The sequence below is a fragment of the Hydractinia symbiolongicarpus genome, chromosome 11, assembly GCF_029227915.1.
Source record: "Hydractinia symbiolongicarpus strain clone_291-10 chromosome 11, HSymV2.1, whole genome shotgun sequence".
NCBI classification, from domain to species: Eukaryota; Metazoa; Cnidaria; class Hydrozoa; order Anthoathecata; family Hydractiniidae; genus Hydractinia; species Hydractinia symbiolongicarpus.
In genome coordinates this window covers 8279359-8304079 of record NC_079885.1, presented here as the reverse complement: position 1 = coordinate 8304079, position 24721 = coordinate 8279359, and the positions used below count along the sequence as shown (strand labels likewise).

At 33.9% G+C, this 24721-nt stretch overlaps 4 protein-coding genes across 4 annotated transcripts; 2 read left to right on the top strand and 2 right to left on the bottom strand.

The window, feature by feature from the left end:
* The first annotated feature begins 1257 nt into the window (after positions 1-1257).
* Positions 1258-3626, top strand: LOC130614181 (GATOR complex protein NPRL2-like). The gene is made up of 2 exons (XM_057435594.1): positions 1258-1808; positions 2614-3626. Exons 1-2 carry the CDS (start codon positions 1399-1401, stop codon positions 3362-3364), a joined length of 1161 nt encoding a protein of 386 aa, XP_057291577.1. The 5' UTR covers positions 1258-1398; the 3' UTR covers positions 3365-3626.
* A 1928-nt stretch (positions 3627-5554) lies between these two features.
* Positions 5555-6836, bottom strand: LOC130614182 (BDNF/NT-3 growth factors receptor-like). Its single transcript, XM_057435595.1, has 3 exons — positions 6513-6836; positions 6179-6338; positions 5555-5940 (listed from the first exon to the last, which is right to left on the bottom strand). The coding sequence occupies exons 1-3, from the start codon at positions 6803-6805 to the stop codon at positions 5662-5664; spliced, it is 732 nt and encodes a 243-aa protein (XP_057291578.1). The 5' UTR covers positions 6806-6836; the 3' UTR covers positions 5555-5661.
* Positions 6837-12696: 5860 nt separating this feature from the next.
* Positions 12697-14949, top strand: LOC130614264 (GATOR complex protein NPRL2-like). Its single transcript, XM_057435682.1, has 2 exons — positions 12697-13171; positions 13932-14949. The coding sequence occupies exons 1-2, from the start codon at positions 12762-12764 to the stop codon at positions 14554-14556; spliced, it is 1035 nt and encodes a 344-aa protein (XP_057291665.1). The 5' UTR covers positions 12697-12761; the 3' UTR covers positions 14557-14949.
* A 1305-nt stretch (positions 14950-16254) lies between these two features.
* Positions 16255-23443, bottom strand: LOC130614262 (muscle, skeletal receptor tyrosine protein kinase-like). Its single transcript, XM_057435681.1, has 9 exons — positions 23263-23443; positions 21034-21064; positions 20359-20730; positions 19840-20066; positions 18816-19156; positions 17783-17987; positions 17230-17527; positions 16895-17054; positions 16255-16656 (listed from the first exon to the last, which is right to left on the bottom strand). Exons 1-9 carry the CDS (start codon positions 23327-23329, stop codon positions 16378-16380), a joined length of 1980 nt encoding a protein of 659 aa, XP_057291664.1. The 5' UTR covers positions 23330-23443; the 3' UTR covers positions 16255-16377.
* Positions 23444-24721: the final 1278 nt, after the last annotated feature.

Sequence of the window (24721 nt, the reverse complement as noted above, 5' to 3'; positions counted from 1 at the left end):
TTTTTTTCGTCTTTTAATATAAATACTAGTTTCTTTTTTTAAGAAACCTTTTCAGTTTGACTCACTGTGATACAAAAAAGTCTTCTTTGAAGCAGCTTATATGCCAGAGTGTACACAGAACATAGTATATTTTAGGAATATGTTTTTTTGTGTCGAGTTCACTAGTGGTGAATGTATCCAAAGAGTCAACCTAGAATTCACTGACACTTCTAAGCATCCAACTCCATCATATATATTTTATATACCCGTAAAAAGTAGTGATTTTCCAGACAAAATATGGTTATTATGCAAGGAGATTTATTGTTTATTGTACTTGAAACCTAGATTGAAAATTGGTGTTTTATCTTAAAAAAAGCCAGGAATAGCCTGATCTTCATTTAAAATATAAATGGCAAGCCTGAGTAGGGATTTTAGCGAGGAAGCAATAGCTGTGCGAAGATTCTTGTTTCCAAATTCCTAAAATATATGCCTTTTTCAAATTTTCTTGACTATTAAACTTTAATCTAATTCTGCAATATTTTTTGTGGCCAATATTTAGTTCTTTTAACCTTATTAAACATTAGGTTACATAGTGCCAACAGCGTCTTGGATCCGTCCACAAGATTTAATGTTGAAATTTTGTGACTTTTCTTATTGTTTCTGATTTTAAAAAGATTTGAGGGAAGATTTTAATTTCCTGAAATTTACCACTATTCTTTGTCATGGGTGTTTTTTTTTAATTTGTTCAGACAGTTAAGAGAATAGTGTTTTTTATATTTAATACTATAATAATTTAATATGCTAAAAACTGTTGTTGCATAACCAATGATTCATACCAGCAGGTGTGTATTATGCAGACCAGAGTTTTCGTATTATCAGGATCAGGATTTTAGAATTTTCCGACCATAGTATTGAGTTGTTCATCATTATTTCATTGTTTCAAGTTTCAATTCATAAACATTTCAGTTCCAGGGCTTATTAGCCACAGGTACTTTGTGCCTCCATTTCCCAGCCCCTCTCTCCAAGAATACATGTGCAAAAAATAGGCATAATAAGGCTTTTTTACTTTAATTTCTTCTTCTTTTTTGCTAATAGTTCGTTTTTCATGCTGCTGTGTTAATAGATTATGAAATGCATCTCTATTTTTTATTACAGGACAATGATTATACCAATTCGTTGTTTTACATGTGGAAAAGTTGTTGGTAATAAGTGGGAATCATACCTGGGCTTGCTTCAAGCCGAATACTCAGAGGGAGACGCTCTCGACTCACTAGGTTTAAAACGATACTGCTGCCGACGCATGCTGTTAGCCCATGTTGATCTGATTGAAAAGTTGTTGAACTACGCTCCACTTGAAAAGTAAAACAGAGAAATTTATATAATTTTTTTTTACATTATTTTTTTGACTTTGTGAAAGAGATGTCAAAGTTAAAGTGTGTTATGTTTTGCGAGTTTGATCCACACTTGGGGCCTCAAATTGCTTACCAGGCTCCTGAAGAATATATTTCCAAAGGACAAATGGACAGTATTGCCCCGTACATTATCACAAAACCACAGCTCCAAAGTAGATTGATCAGTTTGAAGGCGTTTGGGTATAACTTCATGGGATTCCCTGTGATCATCGAAGACAAAAAATATAACAGGAATGCATTGCTTTTCAATACTGTGTTCGTGTTCAATGAAGAAGATCAAGTTAAAGAATATGAACCAGTTGTTAAGAAGCTTGCTGGTTACTTGAAAACGTTGGAATTAGAGATTTCATATTTGTCAGAAGAGAAAACGAAAAGCAACATACCTGATATGCTCAAGAAAATTTTATGTGATCTCAGGTACTGCAAATTTTTGTTAATCTTTTGTTTTAATATTCAGCTACCAGCTGTAGATATATTGTAGGAACTGGAAATTTCAAACACATGATAAAATAATTTGATCCATGCACAAATATACTAGGAGATAGGATGGTGAGAGATTTATCCAAGAAATTCGAATAAAACATAATGTGGTTAGAAAAAAACATAGCGATGTTAAAATCTACAACGAGAACTTTTAAGAATTTTAAATATCAAATTTTGCCTTAAACGTTCTCCAGCAATATACTTTTTTAATTTGTTTTTCGTACCCTTTTTTTTGTCTTTTCTACTTTTTAACATGTGTTTGTTCTGTATTTCATTACGCATCACAATTTAGAAATTTTTAGAAAATTTAGAAATAGTGTTTTCAGTTACCGATTATAGTGTTTCGCCTAGTAAAATCGAGATATTATTTTTTTAGAAATGTCGTTATGTGTTAAGTAAACCTTTGTTCAGGGTGTTAGAAGAGTCAGAAAATCAGCAATTTTTTCATGCGTCAGGAAATTGTCGTGAATTATAGGTTTAAATGGTCAATCAGAACTTTTTTTATTTTTGAAAAAATTGGTAAGAATTGAAATTCAGATCAATATCTACAGACTGTTTGATCCATATCCGTGTGTTGAACTTACATTTTTGTAGGTAATCCTAGCATAAAGTATCTGTGCCGAATCAAATTATCTGAAAACAGAAAAATATCAGGAAATTTAGTCACAAAAGTCAGGATGGTTAAGTGGACACTATGTTAGTGGCACAAAATTGTATATTCGTAACCTTATATTTTCAGTTGTACTGGAGAGTGTAACATACCCATTGATAGTTGCAACACGATTTATCTAAAAGTAGTTAAGCTACCCAAAGAGCCGCCCGTTGTTCTGGATCACCAAGTGCCTATTTTTTCGTGGAGCAAGAAAGCCGTAGAGTCTCAACATTGGGACCTAACTGCACAACATGTGATGCCTTACATTGACGGCTTGAATCATGTCCAAAAAATCTCGTCTCTCGCTGATGTCGATCTTGGTCTTGTGCGTTCGGCAATTCAAACTTTGGTTTTCCATGGCGTTGTTGCTTTGATGCCGGTTTTTTTGTATTCCAATATGTACGCTATTAAACCAGAGATTAATATACTTCCAAACGACGAAGACATGCAAGAGGAATGTGTATCTTACGTGGCAAGAAACAAGAATGAGTTGCCGAACTTTCGTGATGTGTTTATGTTATACTGTGCTTTTGGACCTGGCATTTCGGTTAACGCTTTATGTAGTCGTCATGATCCGACGTCGCTTGGCATAAACGAAGTAAAACTCATCCAATATGGTTTGATTAAAAAATTTATTCATAAGCTGAATAAATACCCTGTTTTGCTTACCTCCGATTATAACTACTGCAAGTGGGTTAGCGGATCAAGATGGCTGAATGGCCACTATAACTACGCGGAGATATGTTGCAAAGCTGCGGATGCAGGAGAGACACTACAGTACGAAGATATTGATAAGAAGACTGAGAACGATCCTTACGTTGTCCATATATGGAAGTAAAATTTTTTAAGTGACTTTTAGATGAGATGTTATTTCGATTTCTTTTATGTTTTTGCGGATTCTTTTAATAAGAAAATTTTTTTCCGTATGTTCACTGTTACCAACCAATTTTTTCTGAACAGGCAGTCAGCCTAACGTAATATTTTAAAAAAAATCCAGATTGCACTTTTGTCTTTTTTTCTTAAAGTGTACACCTTGATGTGAAATCGATTGTATTTTTATGTGAAGTGCTAATACTTGATAGATGATAATTGTTCCTGCACGCAGTCTGAGAAAAGGTCCCTTTACACTTTGCTTGTTTCCAGAGCTTCTTTTTCGCTTTTTAACATTATATTTGTGGCAATACGAAAACATCAGATATCCGGAACAACCTTTAAAGCAGAGGGACCAAAGAAGTATAACCTAAAGACCCTTCACAGCATGGTTGTTTGGATCAAAAATACCGTCAAATTGACAATTACTGCTGTTTTAGGTTATGGGACAATACCCTTCCTGAAGCAAGCATTTGAAACAAAAAAATATGGCCAATAGCATCTCGTTGCGGTCCTGTTCATTGGTGACTGTTACCTAAAATTTACAATTGACTACAATTTTTATTACCATTGAGCTTACGGGTTGTTCTTTATTGACATGAGTTTGTTATAATCTCATGTAAAACGTAACGTGGAAAAGATCGTTAATTTTGAATTCAACAATTTTTTTATGGATAATTTCGGATTTTCCGCGATTGGGTGATGTACTGTAGAACGGGGGTTATCCATAAAGGACGTAGGGGTCGCAAGAGTGAAGAAAAAAGCAGACAGGGAGAGGGAGAGTATTCATCTGTTAGCGGACATCCTTTTTCGGTTAATTTTTTTTGTGTTTCTTGTTGATTTAGTTGTCTGAGAGAAGAGAGCATTATACAAGTCGTTTTGTTATCCATTTACATGAGAAGTATTTTGAATAGAGCATTTTTTCTGCTTTTACAAAATATCACAATTTGTGTCCTACGGGCTCAAGGGTAAAAAGGGGACATGTAGGGAGACGGGGCAAAAAATTGGTAAAGTTTTGCCGACGTCCTTTATGGATGGTCCCAAGGAGAACTAAGTACCAAATACACGATTCCCGAATTACATGTTTTTTAAAATTTTGGAATTTTGATGTTTCGACCTTAACATCATTTTCAGCATCAGTAATTTGGTGTGTATGAATTTTCAACTTATCCGACATGGGGAAGTGCTCTTTTGGTGGCATCATTGTTACGGTCAAAGCCTTCTTAATTTTCGACTTGTACTAATAAGCCTCATATTCGAGCAAAGATTAATTAGTACAAAATTAAAAAAAACTGTTGTAGCAGGTTGTTTGTTTGATGTATGAATATGAAAATTTCACGATTTATTAATTTTTACGTGAGGATTTCGAAAATTACATTCATTTTCTTTAAAAAAGTTGAGAAAGAGCTGCGGCACATCAAAAAAAAAAAATGAATTCAAGAAAGGTGTATTAGTAAATAAAATGAATAGAATCCCTCTCTCTAAACGCTAAATTTAAAAAGATCTAAAAAGTAAGAATTTTTCCAACACTTGCAAAAAATATCTAATTTTATTAAATCCAGTAAATAAAATAATTATATCTACTTCTATTTTAAGATTTGCTAAACAGAATTAGTGGAGACGATTTTGAAACTTTAAAACTGTAAAAAAAATGAAATTATAGATGGTCGAAGTGCGTACGTATGCACTTGTGAAGTCTCCCCCTTGTACGCACCTGTATACTGTTACCCTGACCCTCCCCTCCATATGTACGCTCTCTATGGATGCCCCCTTACATGATGTTTCACTATGGGTTAAATTGGGGTTGGACCGTAAAGTGGCAAATATTTTGTGTTCGTTCATTTAAGCATTCGCGCTGATCGAAAACCATATTTTACTCCAGAGTGAAGTGTTTACGGTCAATTTGACGAAGTGAATTGCCACCCGAAGTGATAAAAGCTCATATGTAAACAATTCTATCGAAGTTACTCTTACCGGCTGGAGATCAGTTCAGGTTTCATGTAAACGGCCTCTTTGGGACGAGCTACAAGTACGTCAAGTAATCAAATTATTCCCGTCCCTGATACACTAACTGCCGCGCTATAAATTTTGGAAACAATAAATTAATTTGCGCACGCAAATGATTAGGTTATAATAGACGAGTTTAAGCGACAAATGTTTGGGCGAATATTTATACAAATTTCAATAAATTAAATTTTAACTGTCTAATTCTATTTTTAAGTGTATAATGAAAGATTATTCAGAGGAATAAACATCACTGAATCATCATAATGTCACCTCAGTTCGAATGTTTAAGTATTTTAACTTTGCCTTTTTAATCGTCGGCCGACGATCGGGTAATGGAGGCAAAAGTAATCGTTGCCATGACTCTCCTATAAACGACTCTTGATCATCCAACCATGTCTTGATTATGTTGAACACGTGTGAACAATTTTTTCGTTGTGTCGGTTCAAATTTCCAACACAATTTCATAAGTTCGTAAACCTTTTGTGGGCAACAGTAAGGTCGTTCTAAATTTTTATGACACCTTATACGCTGACAGACCTAAAAAAGTATGAGAATATTAATTTTACTCGTCTCCAACCTTATCCCCAGGGTTCTTCTACGCCTATGATACGATGACGGAACGGCTTCTAAGTAGTTCACTTGAAGCTTGTCTCTTACCAACGCTTTTATGCGTTATAGGCGCTCTGCTTGTTAAGAATAAGAGCAGGACTGGTGAGAGAAAAAGGCCCTAAGAACGAGGTTGTAAAAAACCTTTCCAAGTACCAAGTCTCCTTACCTCTTCATTAGTACACCCGTAAAATGGTTGCATTCCGTACGTGAATATCTCCCACATAGTAACGCCAAACGCCCAAATATCTGAATAGATGGTGAATTTACCCAAAGTTAAAGCTTCCGGTGATAACCATCTTAATGGAAGCATCTTTTGACTGTCAACTCTATGATGAAAGTTATGTCAATAATACGCGACTGTGTCGTATTTACTGCCAACCGCCGGCAAAATTTTGTCGGCAAAATATGACGATTATTTTGCAGGATAACGAATTTATACGTAAAAAGCCTACAACAAGTTACTCTAATAAAGTTCTTGCCTCGTTTAGTAATTTCCTTACCTGTAGTAGTCCGAGCCATAAATATCATGAGCCAACCCGAAATCCGATATCTTCACCTGTAAATTTTTACCTACAAGTATATTTCGTGATGCGATATCTCTATGAACAAATCGTTTCGTCGACAGATAATGCACGCCTTCTGCAACCTGACTTGTGATGAGCAGAAGGTTATAATAGGAAAGTTCAGGAGGATTATAATCAATGCCGTCAGGTAAGTTGCCATAACTACCAGCAACTGCATGATAAGATCCAGATCTCGCACGTATATATTGATTTAAATCACCCTGCTCCATGTACTCTGTTAAAAAAATGACACGCGGGTTCAGAAATGTTTAACAGTGAAGGAATTTCAGTGAAGCCATTTCAATTTTGTCCGCGGTTTGACTGTAGCGAAACAGCCGTGTCCAATATTGTGGACCATGTATCATGCGCGATGTGCACGGTCAACGATGCTGTCAAGATCACAATTTTTTTGAGCATTTTGAACATCATGATCTATTGGTAACGCCAAGGGGAATTTTCACAGAGCGAATTGTGAATAGCGAATTATAGCTGCAAAATATTTTTTTGATTCTCATGTGAAACAAGAAATATGTAGCCAATTTAAATTACTGGATGTAAGCACTCTTTTTAGTATTAAAAAGACAGTTATTTTGTATTCTTTCCGGTAATGAGTGTTTCTATGGCTATCCTTGTAAAACAATCGTAAAAAAAATAAATAAGAATAAAAACTGAATATTGTGTTCTGATTGGTTCACGTTGAAATATTTGTCCCTTAAAAAGTAGAAACTATTTCTACTTTTCAGCAAAGCAAGTTTCTTGAAGCAGAATGAAAACAAATAAAACTGCACATGCTCAGATATTTTTGCCGAAGAATTCGCCCTCCATTTTGTTTCGTGAAAATCCCCCTTTACATCATGGTCCTACAGTATGGAGTTATATATGGGACAATATTTGGGTATGGTTTTTGTCTTGTCGTAAATACTTTTCTTCGTGTTGTATCTTTCTTTGTGGTGTGGTTTTTGTCACGTTGTATCTTTTTCTGTGGTTTTTGTCGTATTTGTGTTTGTCAGCATGTTTTACTTTGTAGCATATTTCACTTCGTGCCGTATTTCACTTTGTGGCGTATTTTACTTTGTAGTGAAAAATTTTTATGCTTTTTTAACACGAAATTACTAAATTCGTGTAGCGCTTACAAGAAATCCAGGTCACATGAATAAAGTGTGGTTAAATAAACAAGATCTTTAGTTTAGTGCTAAAAATTATATTATATTTTTAAGTTAGTTTTACATTTGTAATTATGAAGGAATATTATGTGTTGTGTTAGAGTTTGATGTAATAATTTATGTTTATACTAGTCGTTAGTCCGTGGAAAATCCACGGGTTCGCCCGTCCTTTTTACACCGCATTGCGTGCTTCTTGCTATTGCGCAGCTAAGCTACCATTTTTATACGAGCATTATAATATAGATGGTTAGTTTACTTGATTTTTGATATTTTCATCAGAATCCATTTAAACTACAAAATAGATAATATATTATACAGTGTACATATAGCATGCTAAAAATGTATAGCTAGCTAAATCTATTAAAAAAATGACAAAAATAATATTTAGCTCTACCCAGTAGAAAGACCAAAGCCACTCGAGAAGGAAAGTGAGATATATTGTGTAAAAGATTCACGAAATTAGTAATTCTGTGTAAAAAAAGCATAACTATTTCAGCACAAAGTAAAATACCCCACGAAGTGACATACAACAAGATGAAACAAGAGGGTGCCGATAAGCTGCAAACGTGTATATACGGGCGAGTTCAGGCAACTTTTCGAATTAAATTGACGGTTGTCTGCCGAAACCGCCCGCACTTTCCTGAACTTCTCTACCACATAGTAATTTCATTTTAATTTTTATACTTTTTTAAATAATTCTTCGAGAATCAATTGTGGTGAATCTTTTTTTTCCGGGTATTGTTTGGGACTATGTGGGTTTTTTCGGGCAAATACCTGAATTTTTTTCAAAATGCTGAACTTGCCTGAAAACATACGCACTTTTTACGGCGTATGCGGCTTATCAGCACCCTTGTGATGAAACATGAGATCAAAACAACAAAAGCAATACGCCATAACGAAAACCATTACGTTGTGAAGAAAACCACACCATAAAGAAAGATACGACACGACGAAAAGTATTACGATGCGACGAAAACCATACACAAATATTGTCCCACATATAACTCCATATAACAGCGTTACTATCATGAACTTTGCGATCTTTATTACATGCATTTTATTAAATGAAGGAAAAAAGCATTGGCTTTGGATTGGCAGTGGCTTTTTATGGTCAGGGAAAATTGCATTTGATCCTGCATTCACGGTTTTCTCCAAAATTACACAAAGCAAAATCCATCAGGTTCAAAGTGAAAGTTTTTTTGTTATTTCTGCTACTTCTTAATGTTCCATCCTTTAAATATTTATATGAATTACATTTAACATTTTTTTTCAAATACTTTGTTATCTTTTGGATTTAATAAACCAGGAAACAAATTTCTTGGTGAGGAGGTAGTATATGACAACTGTCCTATTTGGTATGGACAAAGTTGTTCTGCATTAACATTTGTCTTTATTTGTAAACAGATTATATATGTTTCCAATGAAATGTATTACTATGAAACTTTACTTTGTACTCAATGGGAAAAGGAGAAGCAGTAAAACCAATCTTTTGAAAATTGTGAAAAACAGAATATGTGGTGAAATATATTTATCTGCATTTAAAGTACCTCAAACAATTCAACCTTCTAACCTCAATAACATCCCTTTAATAACTAACTTGCTTTGCCCGTCTGGTCTCTCAAACTGATGTCTAAATTCACCTAATTATTCACATATTATCCCTTTCTAAACTGTCAAGATCTCTTTGCTTCACTCCTTACACAGATCTTTTAAGAATGTTTGTCAGACCTGGAAAAGCTTGAAAGTCTTGAGTTCAAACTATTTGACTATAAAAAACTTAACAAAAAGTGTACTGAAACTAGTTGGTTTTTCCATGTCAGAAATAAATTAACACAATCATTTAGATTTAAAGAAACAAGCAAATTATTTTTGTTTTAAACACACCATGATAGATCTTAGACGATGTTTTTGCTTTTTAGCATCCCGTTTTAACTGTTTTTAAATAATCTATGGTGATGTTTTTCCTTTCTATGGTCTGGTTTTGATTCTTTTTGAAAAACCTAGAGCAATGTTTTCATTTTAATAGTGTAAAACAAACTTTCTTCCCACATGTTGAATCATTATCGTCTAAGACATGATTTTTTACGTAATGCACACGTGCACATTAGAATACAGAATGATTTTTAAAGCTGTTCTCATCTCATGAAATTTTATTTATATACTATGTATAATTTACCCGACTTAATTCTGCAGAAAAAGTTATGTATCAAGGTAATCAAAGACCACAAGCTGGCCAAAATAATAAAGCCAAAATAGATTTTTTCTGTAATTTTTCAAAACAATATCGGGAAATACTTCAATTGTTATTAACATGTAGGAAAGAAACATAAAAAATAGAATAAAGCATTCAGGTTTTTTCTATTTTAAGTAGTTTGCTAAACCAACTTTGCCAGTTTTAAATTGTAGTTTGTGTAAATAATAAAAATAAAAACAAATCCATATAAAGGAGAATGAACAAACTAGATCGTGGAAACACTACCAATACAAACTATCATTGGTATAATATTTTGTTAAAATTCATAAAGAAATCTAAATACTTTTCTTGCATCACAATATAACTGCGGGTTAAATAACTGTGATCAACTATTATATATAGTTAAAAATAAAGCTTGTCATTTCTATAGTGCATCTGTAAATAATGGATTTAGTAGTTTTTAAATTAATATTGTCAATATCAAGTTATTTAAGATCAAATTTATAATCACCTTAAATTTCATTTTTTTTAGTTGTGAATCTCAACTAGCAATCGTAATCATTAAATTGTATCCCTCATTATTTTAATAATTCAAACAGCAAAATTTGTGTTGACTTACTTGCTAACATATGTAGGTTAGAGTCATGATTTCTTGGGAATTTGAATACCACAACAGCTGACGATAAACATAAACAATTACAGTACATTCACTGCATCTTGTAATTATCTATTTGCATGTGTGTCCGTCATTTTGAATATATATGTGATTCTTCTGTATTTTTATGCACCTTGAATCTAAAAAGGAAACAACCTCACCTAAATCATGGATTGCCTAGTGACTCCTAACATAAGGAGTTCGAGAGATCACTTAAAACGAGAAATATTACTAACTAATAATTACAAATTTTTGGGCTGCGGTGTCATATAGCCAGCTGTAACCTTCTTTCTGTGGGTTGACAAAGCAATTGTCTAACCCATTTATTTACTATGGTTCAGAATTATCAAATCGTGGGTTAGGTATTCATTTTGACTTTATTCTATTCTAAATAACAAACCATTAACTGTATGGTTTCTAGTTTGGTTTGTGAGACAAAAGCCTTAACAGATACAGCGCTATTTACTTAACGAAGTACACCAACGGAAAGGTAGGTCAATGGGACTTGTACTTCATCTGGGAGGCGTAAGAATAATTTAAAACGTCAGAGTGGAATAAAAATCAAATTTCGTGATTAAAACCGTTACGCAAGGGATTACATATATTTTTGACCGCCGAAAAATTCAATTTGACCGGCCATTTTGGATCTCCGACGGTCAGTATGACCTGCAATAGTCAAATATTTATTTTAAGCGCTGCAGATAGAGTTAGAGATAGAGATAGAGTGTTAATCATGTTGAAGAACGTAAATAATACGTAAGAATTATAAAATAATGTTTTTTTTTCGTCTTTTAAATATAAATACTAGTTTCTTTTTTTAAGAAACCTTTTCAGTTTGACTCACTGTGATAAAAAAAGTCTTCTTGAAGCAGTTTATATGCCAGAGTGTACACAGAACATAGTATATTTTAGGAATATGTTTTTTTGTGTCGAGTTCACTAGTGGTGAATGTATCCAAAGAGTCAACCTAGAATTCACTGACACTTCTAAGCATCCAGCTCCATCATATATATTTTATATACCCGTAAAAAGTAGTGATTTTCCAGACAAAATATGGTTATTATGCAAAGAGATTTATTGTTTATTGTACTTGAAACCTAAATTGAAAATTGGTGTTTTATCTTAAAAAAAGCCAGGAATAGCCTGATCTTCATTTAAAATATAAATGGCAAGCCTGAATACGGATTTTAGCGAGGAAGCAATAGCTGTGCGAAGATCCTTGTTTCGAAATTCCTAAAATATATGCCTTTTTCAAATTTTCTTGACTATTAAACTTTAATCTAATTCTGCAATATTTTGTGTGGCCAATATTTAGTTCTTTTAACCTTATTAAACATTAGGTTACATAGTGCCAACAGCGTCTTGGATCCGTCCACAAGATTTAATGTTGAAATTTTGTGAGTTTTCTTATTGTTTCTGATTTTAAAAAGATTTAAAGGAAGATTTTAATTTCCTGAAATTTACCACTATTCTTTGTCATGGGTGTTTTTTTTTAATTTGTTCAGACAGTTAAGAGAATAGTGTTTTTTATATTTAATACTATAATAATTTAATATGCTAAAAACTGTTGTTGCATAACCAATGATTCATACCAGCAGGTGTGTATTATGCAGACCAGAGTTTTCGTATTATCAGGATCAGGATTTTAGAATTTTCCGACCATAGTATTGAGTTGTTCATCATTATTTCATTGTGATAAATTTCAATTCAAAAACATTGCAGTTCCAGAGCTTATTTTAGCCACAGGTACTAGTGCCTCCATTTCCCAGCCCCTCTCTCCAAGAATACATGTGCAAAAAAATAGGCATAATAAGGCTTTTTTACTTTAATTTCTTCTTCTTTTTTCTAATAGTTCGTTTTTCATGCTGCTGTGTTAATAGATTATGAAATGCATCTCTATTTTTTATTACAGGACAATGATTATACCAATTCGTTGTTTTACATGTGGAAAAGTTGTTGGTAATAAGTGGGAATCATACCTGGGCTTGCTTCAAGCCGAATACTCAGAGGGAGACGCTCTCGACTCACTAGGTTTAAAACGATACTGCTGCCGACGCATGCTGTTAGCCCATGTTGATCTGATTGAAAAGTTGTTGAACTACGCTCCACTTGAAAAGTAAAACAGAAATTTATATAATTTTTTTTTGCATTATTTTTTTGACTTTGTGAAAGAGATGTCAAAGTTAAAGTGTGTTATGTTTTGCGAGTTTGATCCACACTTGGGGCCTCAAATTGCTTACCAGGCTCCTGAAGACTATATTTCCAAAGGACAAATGGATAGTATTGCCCCGTACATTATCACAAAACCACAGCTCCAAAGTAGATTGATCAGTTTGAAGGCGTTTGGGTATAACTTCATGGGATTCCCTGTGATCATCGAAGACAAAAAATATAACAGGAATGCATTGCTTTTCAATACTGTGTTCGTGTTCAATGAAGAAGATCAAGTTAAAGAATATGAACCAGTTGTTAAGAAGCTTGCTGGTTACTTGAAAACGTTGGAATTAGAGATTTCATATTTGTCAGAAGAGAAAACGAAAAGCAACATACCTGATATGCTCAAGAAAATTTTATGTGATCTCAGGTACTGCAAATTTTTGTTAATCTTTTGTTTTAATATTAAGCCACCAGCTGTAGATATATTGTAGGAACTGGAAATTTCAAACACATGATAAAATAATTTGATCCATGCACAAATATACTAGGAGATAGGATGGTGAGAGATTTATCCAAGAAATTCGAATAAAACATAATGTGGTTAGAAAAAAACATAGCGATGTTAAAAATCTACAACGAGAACTTTTAAGAATTTTAAATATAAATCAATATACTTTTTTAATTTGTTTTTCGTACCCTTTTTTTTGTCTTTTCTACTTTTTATATATCATTCGCATCAGAATTTAGAAATTTTCATCATTAACGATGGTGTTTTCAGTTACCGATTCTAGTGTTTCGCCTAGTGAAATCAGGATATTATTTTTCTAGAAATGTCGTTATGTGTTTGAGGTAAACCTTTGTTCAGGGTGTTAGAAGAGTCAGAAAATCAGCAATTTTTTGATGTATCAGGAAATTGTCATGAATTATAGGTTTAAAGGGTCAAGTAGAACTATTTTTATTTTTGAAAAAATTGGCAAGGGTTGAAATTCAGATCAATATTTACAGACTGTTTCATCCATATCCGTGTGTTAAACTTACATTGTTTTAGGTAATCCTAGCTTAATACTGAGTTAAATTATCTGAAAACATTAGAAAAATGTCAGGAATTTTAGTTACAAAAATCGGGATGGTTGAGTGGACACTATGTTAGTGGCACAAAATTGTATATTCGTAACTTATATTTTCAGTTGTACTGGAGAGTGTAACATACCCATTGATAGTTGCAACACGATTTATCTAAAAGTAGTTAAGCTACCCAAAGAGCCGCCCGTTGTTCTGGATCATCAAGTGCCTATTTTTTCGTGGAGCAAGAAAGCCGTAGAGTCTCAACATTGGGACCTAACTGCACAACATGTGATGCCTTACATTGACGGCTTGAATCATGTCCAAAAAATCTCGTCTCTCGCTGATGTCGATCTTGGTCTTGTGCGTTCGGCAATTCAAACTTTGGTTTTCCATGGCGTTGTTGCTTTGATGCCGGTTTTTTTGTATTCCAATATGTACGCTATTAAACCAGAGATTAATATACTTCCAAACGACGAAGACATGCAAGAGGAATGTGTATCTTACGTGGCAAGAAACAAGAATGAGTTGCCGAACTTTCGTGATGTGTTTATGTTATACTGTGCTTTTGGACCTGGCATTTCGGTTAACGCTTTATGTAGTCGTCATGATCCGACGTCGCTTGGCATAAACGAAGTAAAACTCATCCAATATGGTTTGATTAAAAGATTTATTCATAAGCTGAATAAATACCCTGTTTTGCTTACCTCCGATTATAACTACTGCAAGTGGGTTAGCGGATCAAGATAGCTGAATGGCCACTATAACTACGCGGAGATATGTTGCAAAGCTGCGGATGCAGGAGAGACACTACAGTACGAAGATATTGATAAGAAGACTGAGAACGATCCTTACGTTGTCCATATATGGAAGTAAAATTTTTTAAGTGACTTTTAGATGAGATGTTACTTCGATTTCTTTTATGTTTTTGCGGATTCTTTTAATAAGAAAATGTTTTTCCGTATGTTCACTGTTGCCAACCAATTTTTTCTGAACAGGCAGTCAGCCTGTAGAACGTAATATTTTAAAAAAAATCCAGATTGTACTTTTGTCTTTTTTTCTTAAAGTGTACACCTTGATGTGAAATCGATTGTATTTTTATGTGAAGTGCTAATATTTGAAAAGATGATAATTGTTCCTGCACGGAGTCTGAGAAAAGGTCCCTTTACACTTTGCTTGTTTCCATAGCTTCTTTTTCGCTTTTTAACATTATATTTGTGGCAATACGAAAACATCAGATATCCAGAACAACCTTTAAAGCAGAGGGACCAAAGAAGTATAACCTAAAGACCCTTCACAGCATGGTTGTTTGGATCAAAAATACCGTCAAATTGACAATTACTGCTGTTTTAGGTTATGGGACAATACCCTTCCTGAAGCAAGCATTTGCAACAAAAAATATGGCCAATAGCATCTCGTTGCGGTCCTGTTCATTGGTGACTGTTACCTAAAATTTACAATTGACTACAATTTTTATTACCATTGAGCTTACGGGTTGTTCTTTATTGACATGAGTTTGTTATAATCTCATGTAAAACGTAATGTGGAGAAGATCGTTAATTTTGAATTCAACAATTTTTGTAATGGATAATTTCGGATTTTCTGCGATTCGGTGATGTACTGTTGAAGGTTAATTAGCACAAAATTAAAAAAACTGTTGTAGCAGGTTGTTTGTTTGATGTATGAATATGAAAATTTTACGATTTATTAATTTTTATGTGAGGATTTCAAAAATTACATTCATTTTCTTTAAAAAAGTTGAGAAAGAGCTGCGGCACATCAAGAAAATAAATTCAGGAAAGGTGTATTAGTAAAAAAAAGCTTGCAAAAAATATCTAATTTTATTAAATCCAGTAAATAAAATAATTATATCTACTTCTATTTTAAGATTTGCTAAACAGAATTAATGGAGACGATTTTGAAACTTTGAAACTGTAAAAAAAATGAAATTATAGATGGTCGAAGTGCGTACGTATGCACTTGTGAAGTCTCCCCCTTGTACGCACCTGTATACTGTTACCCTGACCCTCCCCTCCATACCTTACGTACGCTCTCTATGAATGCCCCCTTACATGATGGGTGATTCACTATGGGTTAAATTGGGGTTGGACCGTAAAGGGGCAAATATTTTGTGTTCGTGACATTTAAGCATTCGCGCTGATCGAAAACCATATTTTACTCCAGGGTAAAGTGTTTACGGTCAATTTGACCGAAGTGAATTGCCACCCGAAGTGATAAAAGCTCATATGTAAACAATTCTATCGAAGTTATTCTTACCGGCTGGAGATCAGTTCAGGTTTCATGTAAACGGCCTCTTTGGGACGAGCTACAAGTACGTCAAGTAATCAAATAATTCCCGTCCCTGATACACTAACTGCCGCGCTATAAATTTTAGAAACAATAAATTAATTTGCGCACGCAAATGATTAGGTTCAAACAATAGACAAGTTTAAGCGACAAATGTTTGGGCGAATATTTATACAAATTTCAATAAATTAAATTTTAACTGTGTAATTCTATTTTTAAGTGTATAATGAAAGATTATTCAGAGGAATAAACATCGCTGAATCATCATAATGTCACCTCAGTTCGAATGTTTAAGTATTTTAACTTTGCCTTTTTAATCGTCGGCCGACGATCGGGTAATGGAGGCAAAAGTAATCGTTGCCATGACTCTCCTATAAACGACTCTTGATCATCCAACCATGTCTTGATTATGTTGAACACGTGTGAACAATTTTTCCGTTGTGTCGGTTCAAATTTCCAACACAATTTCATAAGTTCGTAAACCTTTTGTGGGCAACAGTAAGGTCGTTCTAAATTTTTATGACACCTTATACGCTGACAGACCTAAAAAAGTATGAGAATATTAATTTTACTCGTCTCCAACCTTATCCCCAGGGTTCTCCTATGCCTATGATACGATGACGGAACGGCTTCTAAGTAGTTCACTTGAAGCTTGTCTCTTACCAACGCTTTTATGCGTTATAGGCGCTCTGCTTGTTAAAAATAAGAGCAGGACTAGTGAGAGAAAAAGGCCCTAAGAACGAGGTTGTAAAAAACCTTTCTAATTACCAAGTCTCCTTACCTCTTCATTAGTACACCCGTAAAATGGTTGCATTCCGTACGTGAATATCTCCCACATAGTTACGCCAAACGCCCAAATATCTGAATAGATGGTAAATTTACCCAAAGTTAAAGCTTCTGGTGATAACCATCTTAATGGAAGCATCTTTTGACTGTCAACTCTATGATGAAAGTTATGTCAATAATACGCGACTGTGTCGTATTTACTGCCAACCGCCGGCAAAATTTTTGTCGGCAAAATATGACGATTGTTTTGCAGGATAACGAATTTATACGTAAAAAGGCTACAACAAGTTACTTTAATAAAGTTTTTGCCTCGCTTAGTAATTTCCGTACCTGTAGTAGTCCGAGCCATAAATATCATGAGCCAACCCGAAATCCGATATCTTCACCTGTAAATTTTTACCTACAAGTATATTTCGTGATGCGATATCTCTATGAACAAATCGTTTCGTCGACAGATAATGCACGCCTTCTGCAACCTGACTTGTGATGAGCAGAAGGTTATAATAGGAAAGTTCAGGAGGATTATAATCAATGCCGTCAGGTAAGTTGCCATAACTACCAGCAACTGCATGATAAGATCCAGATCTCGCACGTATATATTGATTTAAATCACCCTGCTCCATGTACTCTGTTAAAAAAATGACACGCGGGTTCAGAAATGTTTAACAGTGAAGAAAGCATAAATGTACTGGGAACAAAGTTGGTAGAGGTTGTGATATATTCTGTTAATGGAAGTTAAGTCTATGACATTCTGATGGGACGATTGGTAGAATGCAATCGAATGCTTTCTTATTTTGTTAACAAAATCATCAAATAATAAATAATAAAAATATGACATCATATTTTCAATCAATGTGCACTACATCTGCAAAACACAGTTTACCTAAAACAAGACACATTGGTCCTTCAGGATCCAAACACACTCCCACTAGAGGTATCACATTAGGATGATCAAAGTTAGATAAAATTTCTACTTCTTTCAGGAATGTGCTTTCCATTTCACTGGATGCATTTGGCTTCAAATACTTCACAGCAACTAAATTGATATTCGAAGCATCTCGTATATTTCTTGTTTTGCATCGCACAACCTGTAATACAATGAAGATAAATGAAAGCAAGTAATGAAAACAAAAAGCAATGAAGGGCGTAGACAATAGAGACAAAAGATGCGCCACCCAACCCGTGTTATTGATAAATATTCGCCTTTTTAGATGCAATTTTATACCGTAGTCTTAAAGTAAGAGATGCTTTCTGCTTCGATTAGATTAGACATAAGGGAGTACACCCATTTTAACTCTATTTCCTTTTACTGAAAAAACGGAGCTTCGTAGTAAAGTAATTTGTGCCTTCTTTTTGCTCCGTCCACTTTCGTATAAATATTTTAACCTATAACATTTAAATAACGGCGAAATATGGCTACCTAGCCTTAGTTAATACGAAAAAGGTCGATAAATTTATAATCTCCTTCCTCTAACTGAAAACTTGTTGCTACACCTCTCATTCTTTGCCTATGTAAAAGCCGTTAGCGCTTACTTCAGGCAAAGACCCCTGGGGACGACGGATGAAATATGTTATTTTTTGAACACCGCTACCATTTTGCATTAGTGCAGCAAAATGCTGCTTAACAACCCTTTTGCGCTGTGGGATTTTCATCGCAAATATCTTTCCGCATAAGAGAGCCTTATAATAAAAGCGGTAAGTGCTTGAAAAATTGCAATACTGCTTGAAAGATAGATGACAATCGTGGATATATACATTTTCGTACTTTGCGTAATATGCACCCTTTGGCGCCGTCTGCTCTCATATTAAAACAAAAATAATCCCTGAAGACGAGGGTGCGGGTTCCGTTTTTTCTATTATGGCAGCAAATTTATAAATTTCACTTATGCAGAAAAGCAAAATTAATTCGACCTTACCTTTCCAAAAGCGCCTTCTCCCAAATTCTGATCAAAAGATAAATTCTCTTTACCAAAAACTCTTATCCCAAGAGCATCCACGAGTGTCTCTATGCTTTCATATTCTGGATTAGTTTCACCTAATATATCGACTACACTAAATCTTTTTGTGTTATCGACAGCTTGGTGTACTTCTTTAACGTCTTTCATTGAAAGTTGTGTTGTTATGTGCTTGGGGCGTGTTCTACAACACATCAAACCAATCACAAGCATTACCGTGATAACAATAGACACGCCCACTGAAACGCCAATGATGATATTCTTCTTACCATGAGTGTCAGACAAATTGTGAGAAATTAGTTCTAAAAGCAAAACATTGCAGGCTCACATCGCGTCGTACTATAGAATGAAATTTTTTGTACACATTTAGAACATACCACTATGAGAGTATAGGAAAGGTTTTTGGGTAGACAGTTGCTCATAAATCGAAAATTTCGTTTACATCTTACCCCCTACCCCCAAAACATCAAAACCAAAAAGGTCTTATTTGAGTATGGTATCACCAATCTCTGCACTCACGTTCCTACGCGAGTGCAGAGATTGGTGATACTATGAAGCAGAAAGTCCACAAAATAGTTTAAAATCTTTTATTTCTTGTAAATACCGATGTTTTACGATTTAACCTTCACGTTGGATCTCTCGTCCAATGTTAAACTGACTAAATGCAAACTTCTTTTGTTTACATATCGTTATACTTGACTAACTTTTCAACTATTCGAAGGGCGTTTAAAAGAAACCCACAAAGCATGACGGTACATGTTACTGTGAGGTTCTGTTAAGACTATCAGATATTAGTCAGCTAGAAAACCTGCTCTAGCGGGAAGAGGGTTTTCCTGGCTATCAGCAACTAAAATAATTCGCTAAACATTTTTCTCTTCGCTGGTGCGGCCATTTACCACATGGCAACCTTGTCCCTAGGGCGTCTTATTTCTGTCTGATTTCTAAAAAGACACAAGATACTCTGGGAACGAAGTTGATTACCTACCTTTTATAAACGCAGGATATTCACAAACGCCATTGTTGTCGTTTCTTGGTAACGAAATGCATGATGGTATCACAATGTAGTTAAAAAGAGTTTCTTGCAGGTCCACGAAATCGCGCCAATATTTAAGACATAATCTATCTTTAACAACGGAGCAAACTTCTTGGCAAGGTAATCGAGTCAAAGAAACAGTAGTATTGCATGATGGGAACATAACTGAACACGTTAGCCTTCAAACAAGTACACAATATATACACTTTTATCATTAATCAAGACATTAAATGGGACATTTAAGAATGGCAAGTAATTATTTCTTGTAAGATTTTGGCGCGAAATTTTTTGATCGAATTTAGCACTGATGTCGAGTATTTATGGACACATGAAAGTAGGAGGGCAGCTTTTTTGTAATTTTTAGTCGATTGTTTTTGCCAAAGAAGATAACCAAACTTAATAATATAAAATTAAAACCATCTCTCACACGAGCATACTAGAAAGAAATGGAAGAAAAAAATTTATATTTACCATTTCATAGCATCAAGGCAACTTTTGTCTGTGCGATAACCTTTCTCCAACAGATGAAACATTTTTTGCAACGTTACGTCCGTGATTGAAAATTTAGAAGTACAGTTTCGCGATACTTTCGTGCGGTTATCTTTTCGTAATATGTCGGCGCAAAATGAACCTGAGAATTTTTCGCATTTACGGTCTCCTAACGATGTCTTTGTACACGAGAATGTTGATATAGTCGATATTTGCGAAAAATGCATTGAAACGGTTTTTGTTTTCGTTTTTTTATGTACAGTGGATATAGTATTTGTCGATAATTTCGTTGTGTATGTATTCTTTAATATCGTAACACCAGAATTTTCGTAAATACGTGTAGATGGTGCGATTCTAAAAAGACAATACTTGTTATGCAATGCAGAAAGTTAGCCATGTACCAACAAAGTGTATGTAACAACCACATTCGTAGAAATTTCCCTTTTGCCGCCATTTCCATATCAAAAAGCAAGGCTTACTTCACATTTTGTTTATTTAACAAAAATTTTTCGTTTTACGTTCCCTGAAAACTTTTAGTAAATTTAGTTTGTTTGCCGTACGTTTTAAAATTTTCATGCAGCTACCAAAATCGTCTGATAATAGATTACAAATTATTACATATTAACGGTTATCAAAAAACAAATAAAATTTTTCTACCTGAGAAGAGACGATGACGAAGCACCATTTTCTAAATAAATATATATACATATAAATAACAAGTTATCAAAGTAACACTTCTTTTTAAGTAGTTAACAATGCGTTAATAGATCTTTTTTTCCAATGGTCCAGTAACTCAGGGTATGTCTTAAAAAAAGGAGACCAAATTGTTGATTATAAAATCGCAAACGATCTGATCCACGATACTTCCGTTTTTAAACCCAACCACCATAGAGAATATTTTTTTTTGCTAATTTTACGGCACACGAAATACTTATAAGAGGCTCTTCTCAGAATTACAAGAGCAAGATGATTGAACTAGGAATGTGACATGATGTACGAATCAGGGTATGTTATATAAAGTCTCGCACATAAAATTGAATGAAGGATAATGAACTCTGGGGATCAAATTGACAGAGATTGCAAAAAGTCCTGCTATATTTCGTGGATTGGACGATTATTCCAGCTATTTGTTTTAGTTTCTAGAAGATAATATTTCCACCATGTTGTTTTTGCAATTGCGGACGGCCCAAGCAAATGAAATAACAGTCATCAAACCAGCTAATATTTTAGTGTTTCCATAGCTATTTTTTTATTTATAAACAGCGGTCGCTCAAACTTTAAGTGCTTCTCATACTTTGTTTTCAAATAATAAAACCACAACAATATGAAAAAAAGAAAAGAAAGTGCATTATTTCATTGTGTTGACAAAGTTAAATTTATTTTGGTCTATTTACGATATCCTTAAAATTTTACTGAATTGTAAATCGACATGGTCAATGCATATTACAAGTATCTTATTATCATTTGTAATACTAGCGCGCAATACAGCCACTTCATCCGCAGGCCTCTTCTACGACTATAATATTATAGGCCCCAAAGAGTCCTAGGGCCGAGTTTGAGCTAGTGATATAATCCGGTAAATGGATAAACGTGCAAACACTTTATGTTCGCCAATCAGAGTTGCTATCTGGAGAGTCTCGTTTTTTCTCTTCAATTTAACAGCACCTTTTATTAAAAATTTGTCGATAACAAGTCAAATTACGGATGATATGAGCAAGGCATAGAGTGGAAATACTTTCAAACATATTTTTTACGGCCACTCGAAAGCACTGGGAGAACTGAAAAGGAGAAGTAGTTATGCCCCATGTCCTACATCGAAATTAAATGTTTAAAAACAACATATGAAACATTCATATTCTCTTCCCTGTCGCTAATAAGAGAACATATTCGGCCAAAAGGTTAATTTCACGCAACAATCTTTTTTTTCGCTAATTGTTTTTTGCTACGCTTGTTTTACAAAAATTTGATCGCTTTTTATCCGTTAGGTACAGGTGCTCACTTTTTGGAGTGTCTACATGTACTCAGACAACCCAAAAGCTCTCAAAGCAAAGTTGAGAGCGATATTTTATTAGATTGACATATCTGTTTTGATAAACCTTCAAAAAGTTTATAATGAGTCAGTCAAAAATTTAATAACGACTTTAAAGCAGAATTTAATTTTCTTTGTTGTGACGACTATCTGTTTTTCCCTCCCTCAAATTTTCGCGGATTTAATATTGGTGCTACATTTTATTTCGGTGCAGATATGTTTATGATATGCTATTATTTCATATATACAATAAAAACATCGGCATTAAATGAAGAAACTCTGGTACTGCTTTCCGAAGATAGGATGCTATCACTAGTCAACTCTTATAAGCTCTTTTGTAGACCCGAATAATTCATAAGAACAAGATTTTACAAAATTGTTTCGAAAAGCTTGAAGATTTCGTAGACCTGTAATATTTGTGTACGCGTAAGAAATCCGTACATGTACGCGAAAAGTTGAGAGAATTAAAAATAAGTCTCAATTAATAATCGGGAGTGAAAAATAATAAATAATAGAGAAAATCATGGAATTACGCCTCCTGTTGTAGAAAATATAAAATTGAGAAGCGGTGTCTGTCGTTACTGTCGGCGATTTTTTGGCATTTAATTCTGTGCCTCGAAAATAAAAAGTTCTTTACAAACTTTTCTTTTTGCACGCGCATGACTGTATAAATGATAAATGACAGGATTCTTTTCCGTCGAAGGTTTTTCAAAAGGGAGCTGATAACCAGGATAGAAGCTTGGGAATAACTTCAATCCGTTTAAGGGATATGAGCTAGTAGTTAACTGAAATTAAAATATTTCTTATTATAAGTTCCATAAAATTAAGATTAAGATTAAAATTAAGAACTAACATACCTGTTTTAATAAATATGAATAAACATATATATAAATATTGATATACAACGGACTCAATTTTTCCCATATTTTTTAAAAAAATTGTTTCCTTTATCCTGTGTAAACTTTCAAAATCTTTTCTTTACATACGCTCATCTTTCTCACTGACAAAACATCAACAACACTTTCAAGTATAAAGTTCTTAAACTTTTTGACATGGTCTTATATTGACTTACCACTTATCAATGACGTCATTATTATTAGCAGCGGATTAATAAAATACGGAACAAAACATTGACGTCGAAAAATCAACATCTTCAACTTTGTCTGGACGTGTAAAAATGAAGGCGATACTTTCGCTACATTTTATTATTTTTATTATTCGTATTTATCATTCTTATTTATTATTATCACATTACGAAGGCACGCTTTAATGCGTTAGTTTATTTTGGCGCCAAGAAAAACTATTGTGGCTCCAATCAATTATTTTCTTGTACCATGAATCACTTTCGCTTTCGTTTACATATTAAACGCTTTTCTTAAAATTCTTCTTTCCATAATTTTTCACCTTTTTACAGAAGGACTTTTAATTTTGAAAATGGTGTTTTCAAAGTTAAGCCGATGTAGCAGCCAACAAAAATGAGTTCAAATCATTCATCAGTATTGTAGATTTGTCTAGTGTATTCTTGTGATTTTTTTGTCGCTATATGTACAATGTTTTCGACTACTTGCATTAAGTTTTATAAGGAATAAGGTATTATTTTAGTGCATGCACATCAACCTCATCCCCAGGACTTCTTTTCACTTTTATTTTTTTGGTAGACTTGAAATAAAAGCATCTTGCCGGCCTGTATGGAAGCTAGCACAATATGGAAGCTAGCGTGACATTACTTATACGTTGGTAGATATGTATTTTTTTATATTCCAGTTCCTTTATATTTTAGCAGCAAGATGTGGCAAAAAGGGATTAGGAAAAAGGTTGTTTAAAATTCACGTAATATGGTAACCGACATCGAAACCATGTGGGATGTGTAAAAAACTACTAAACTCAAGTATGTATAATGAAGCATGTGGGGGAAAGCATTGGTGAGACAGTTTCGCGTGGTCACACTCACCTATGTTAACAAAACAATTCTTGTTTGTGACTTATGTTCTGAAATTTAGTGGGCAGAAACATTTGAAGTTCCTTTGTAAAACCTCGAAAATAAATTCCCGCTGAAAAACTTTTGTAGAATGACTATAAAAGTTTTTTTTAAACTTCAGATCATTTTTAATAACATTGTCCTGTTTTTGAGGACAACAAGCAAATAAACAAGCAAACCGGCAAAATCAAATTTTCTTTTCCAGATGTTTTTCAGTTTTTCTCAAATTATTAACCTTAGAAGTCATTTGTCAATAATTACGGATTCAAACACAGAACAATTTAAGGAATTCAAGAAGCCAATCATTTCACGCAAATTATTTAGAAAACCTCCAACTT

Coding starts and splice junctions, on each gene's coding strand:
- LOC130614181 (XM_057435594.1), top strand. CDS start 1,399: ATGTCAAAGTTAAAGTGTGTTATGTTTTGCGAGTTTGATCCACACTTG. Junction 1,809..2,613: donor AAAATTTTATGTGATCTCAG/GTACTGCAAATT, acceptor TTATATTTTCAG/TTGTACTGGAGAGTGTAACA.
- LOC130614182 (XM_057435595.1), bottom strand. CDS start 6,805: ATGGAGCAGGGTGATTTAAATCAATATATACGTGCGAGATCTGGATCT. Junction 6,339..6,512: donor TATGGCTCGGACTACTACAG/GTAAGGAAATTA, acceptor CTTTCATCATAG/AGTTGACAGTCAAAAGATGC. Junction 5,941..6,178: donor ACGGGTGTACTAATGAAGAG/GTAAGGAGACTT, acceptor ATACTTTTTTAG/GTCTGTCAGCGTATAAGGTG.
- LOC130614264 (XM_057435682.1), top strand. CDS start 12,762: ATGTCAAAGTTAAAGTGTGTTATGTTTTGCGAGTTTGATCCACACTTG. Junction 13,172..13,931: donor AAAATTTTATGTGATCTCAG/GTACTGCAAATT, acceptor TTATATTTTCAG/TTGTACTGGAGAGTGTAACA.
- LOC130614262 (XM_057435681.1), bottom strand. CDS start 23,329: ATGGGAAAAATTGAGTCCGTTGTATATCAATATTTATATATATGTTTA. Junction 21,065..23,262: donor ATTCATATTTATTAAAACAG/GTATGTTAGTTC, acceptor ATATTTATTTAG/AAAATGGTGCTTCGTCATCG. Junction 16,657..16,894: donor ACGGGTGTACTAATGAAGAG/GTAAGGAGACTT, acceptor ATACTTTTTTAG/GTCTGTCAGCGTATAAGGTG.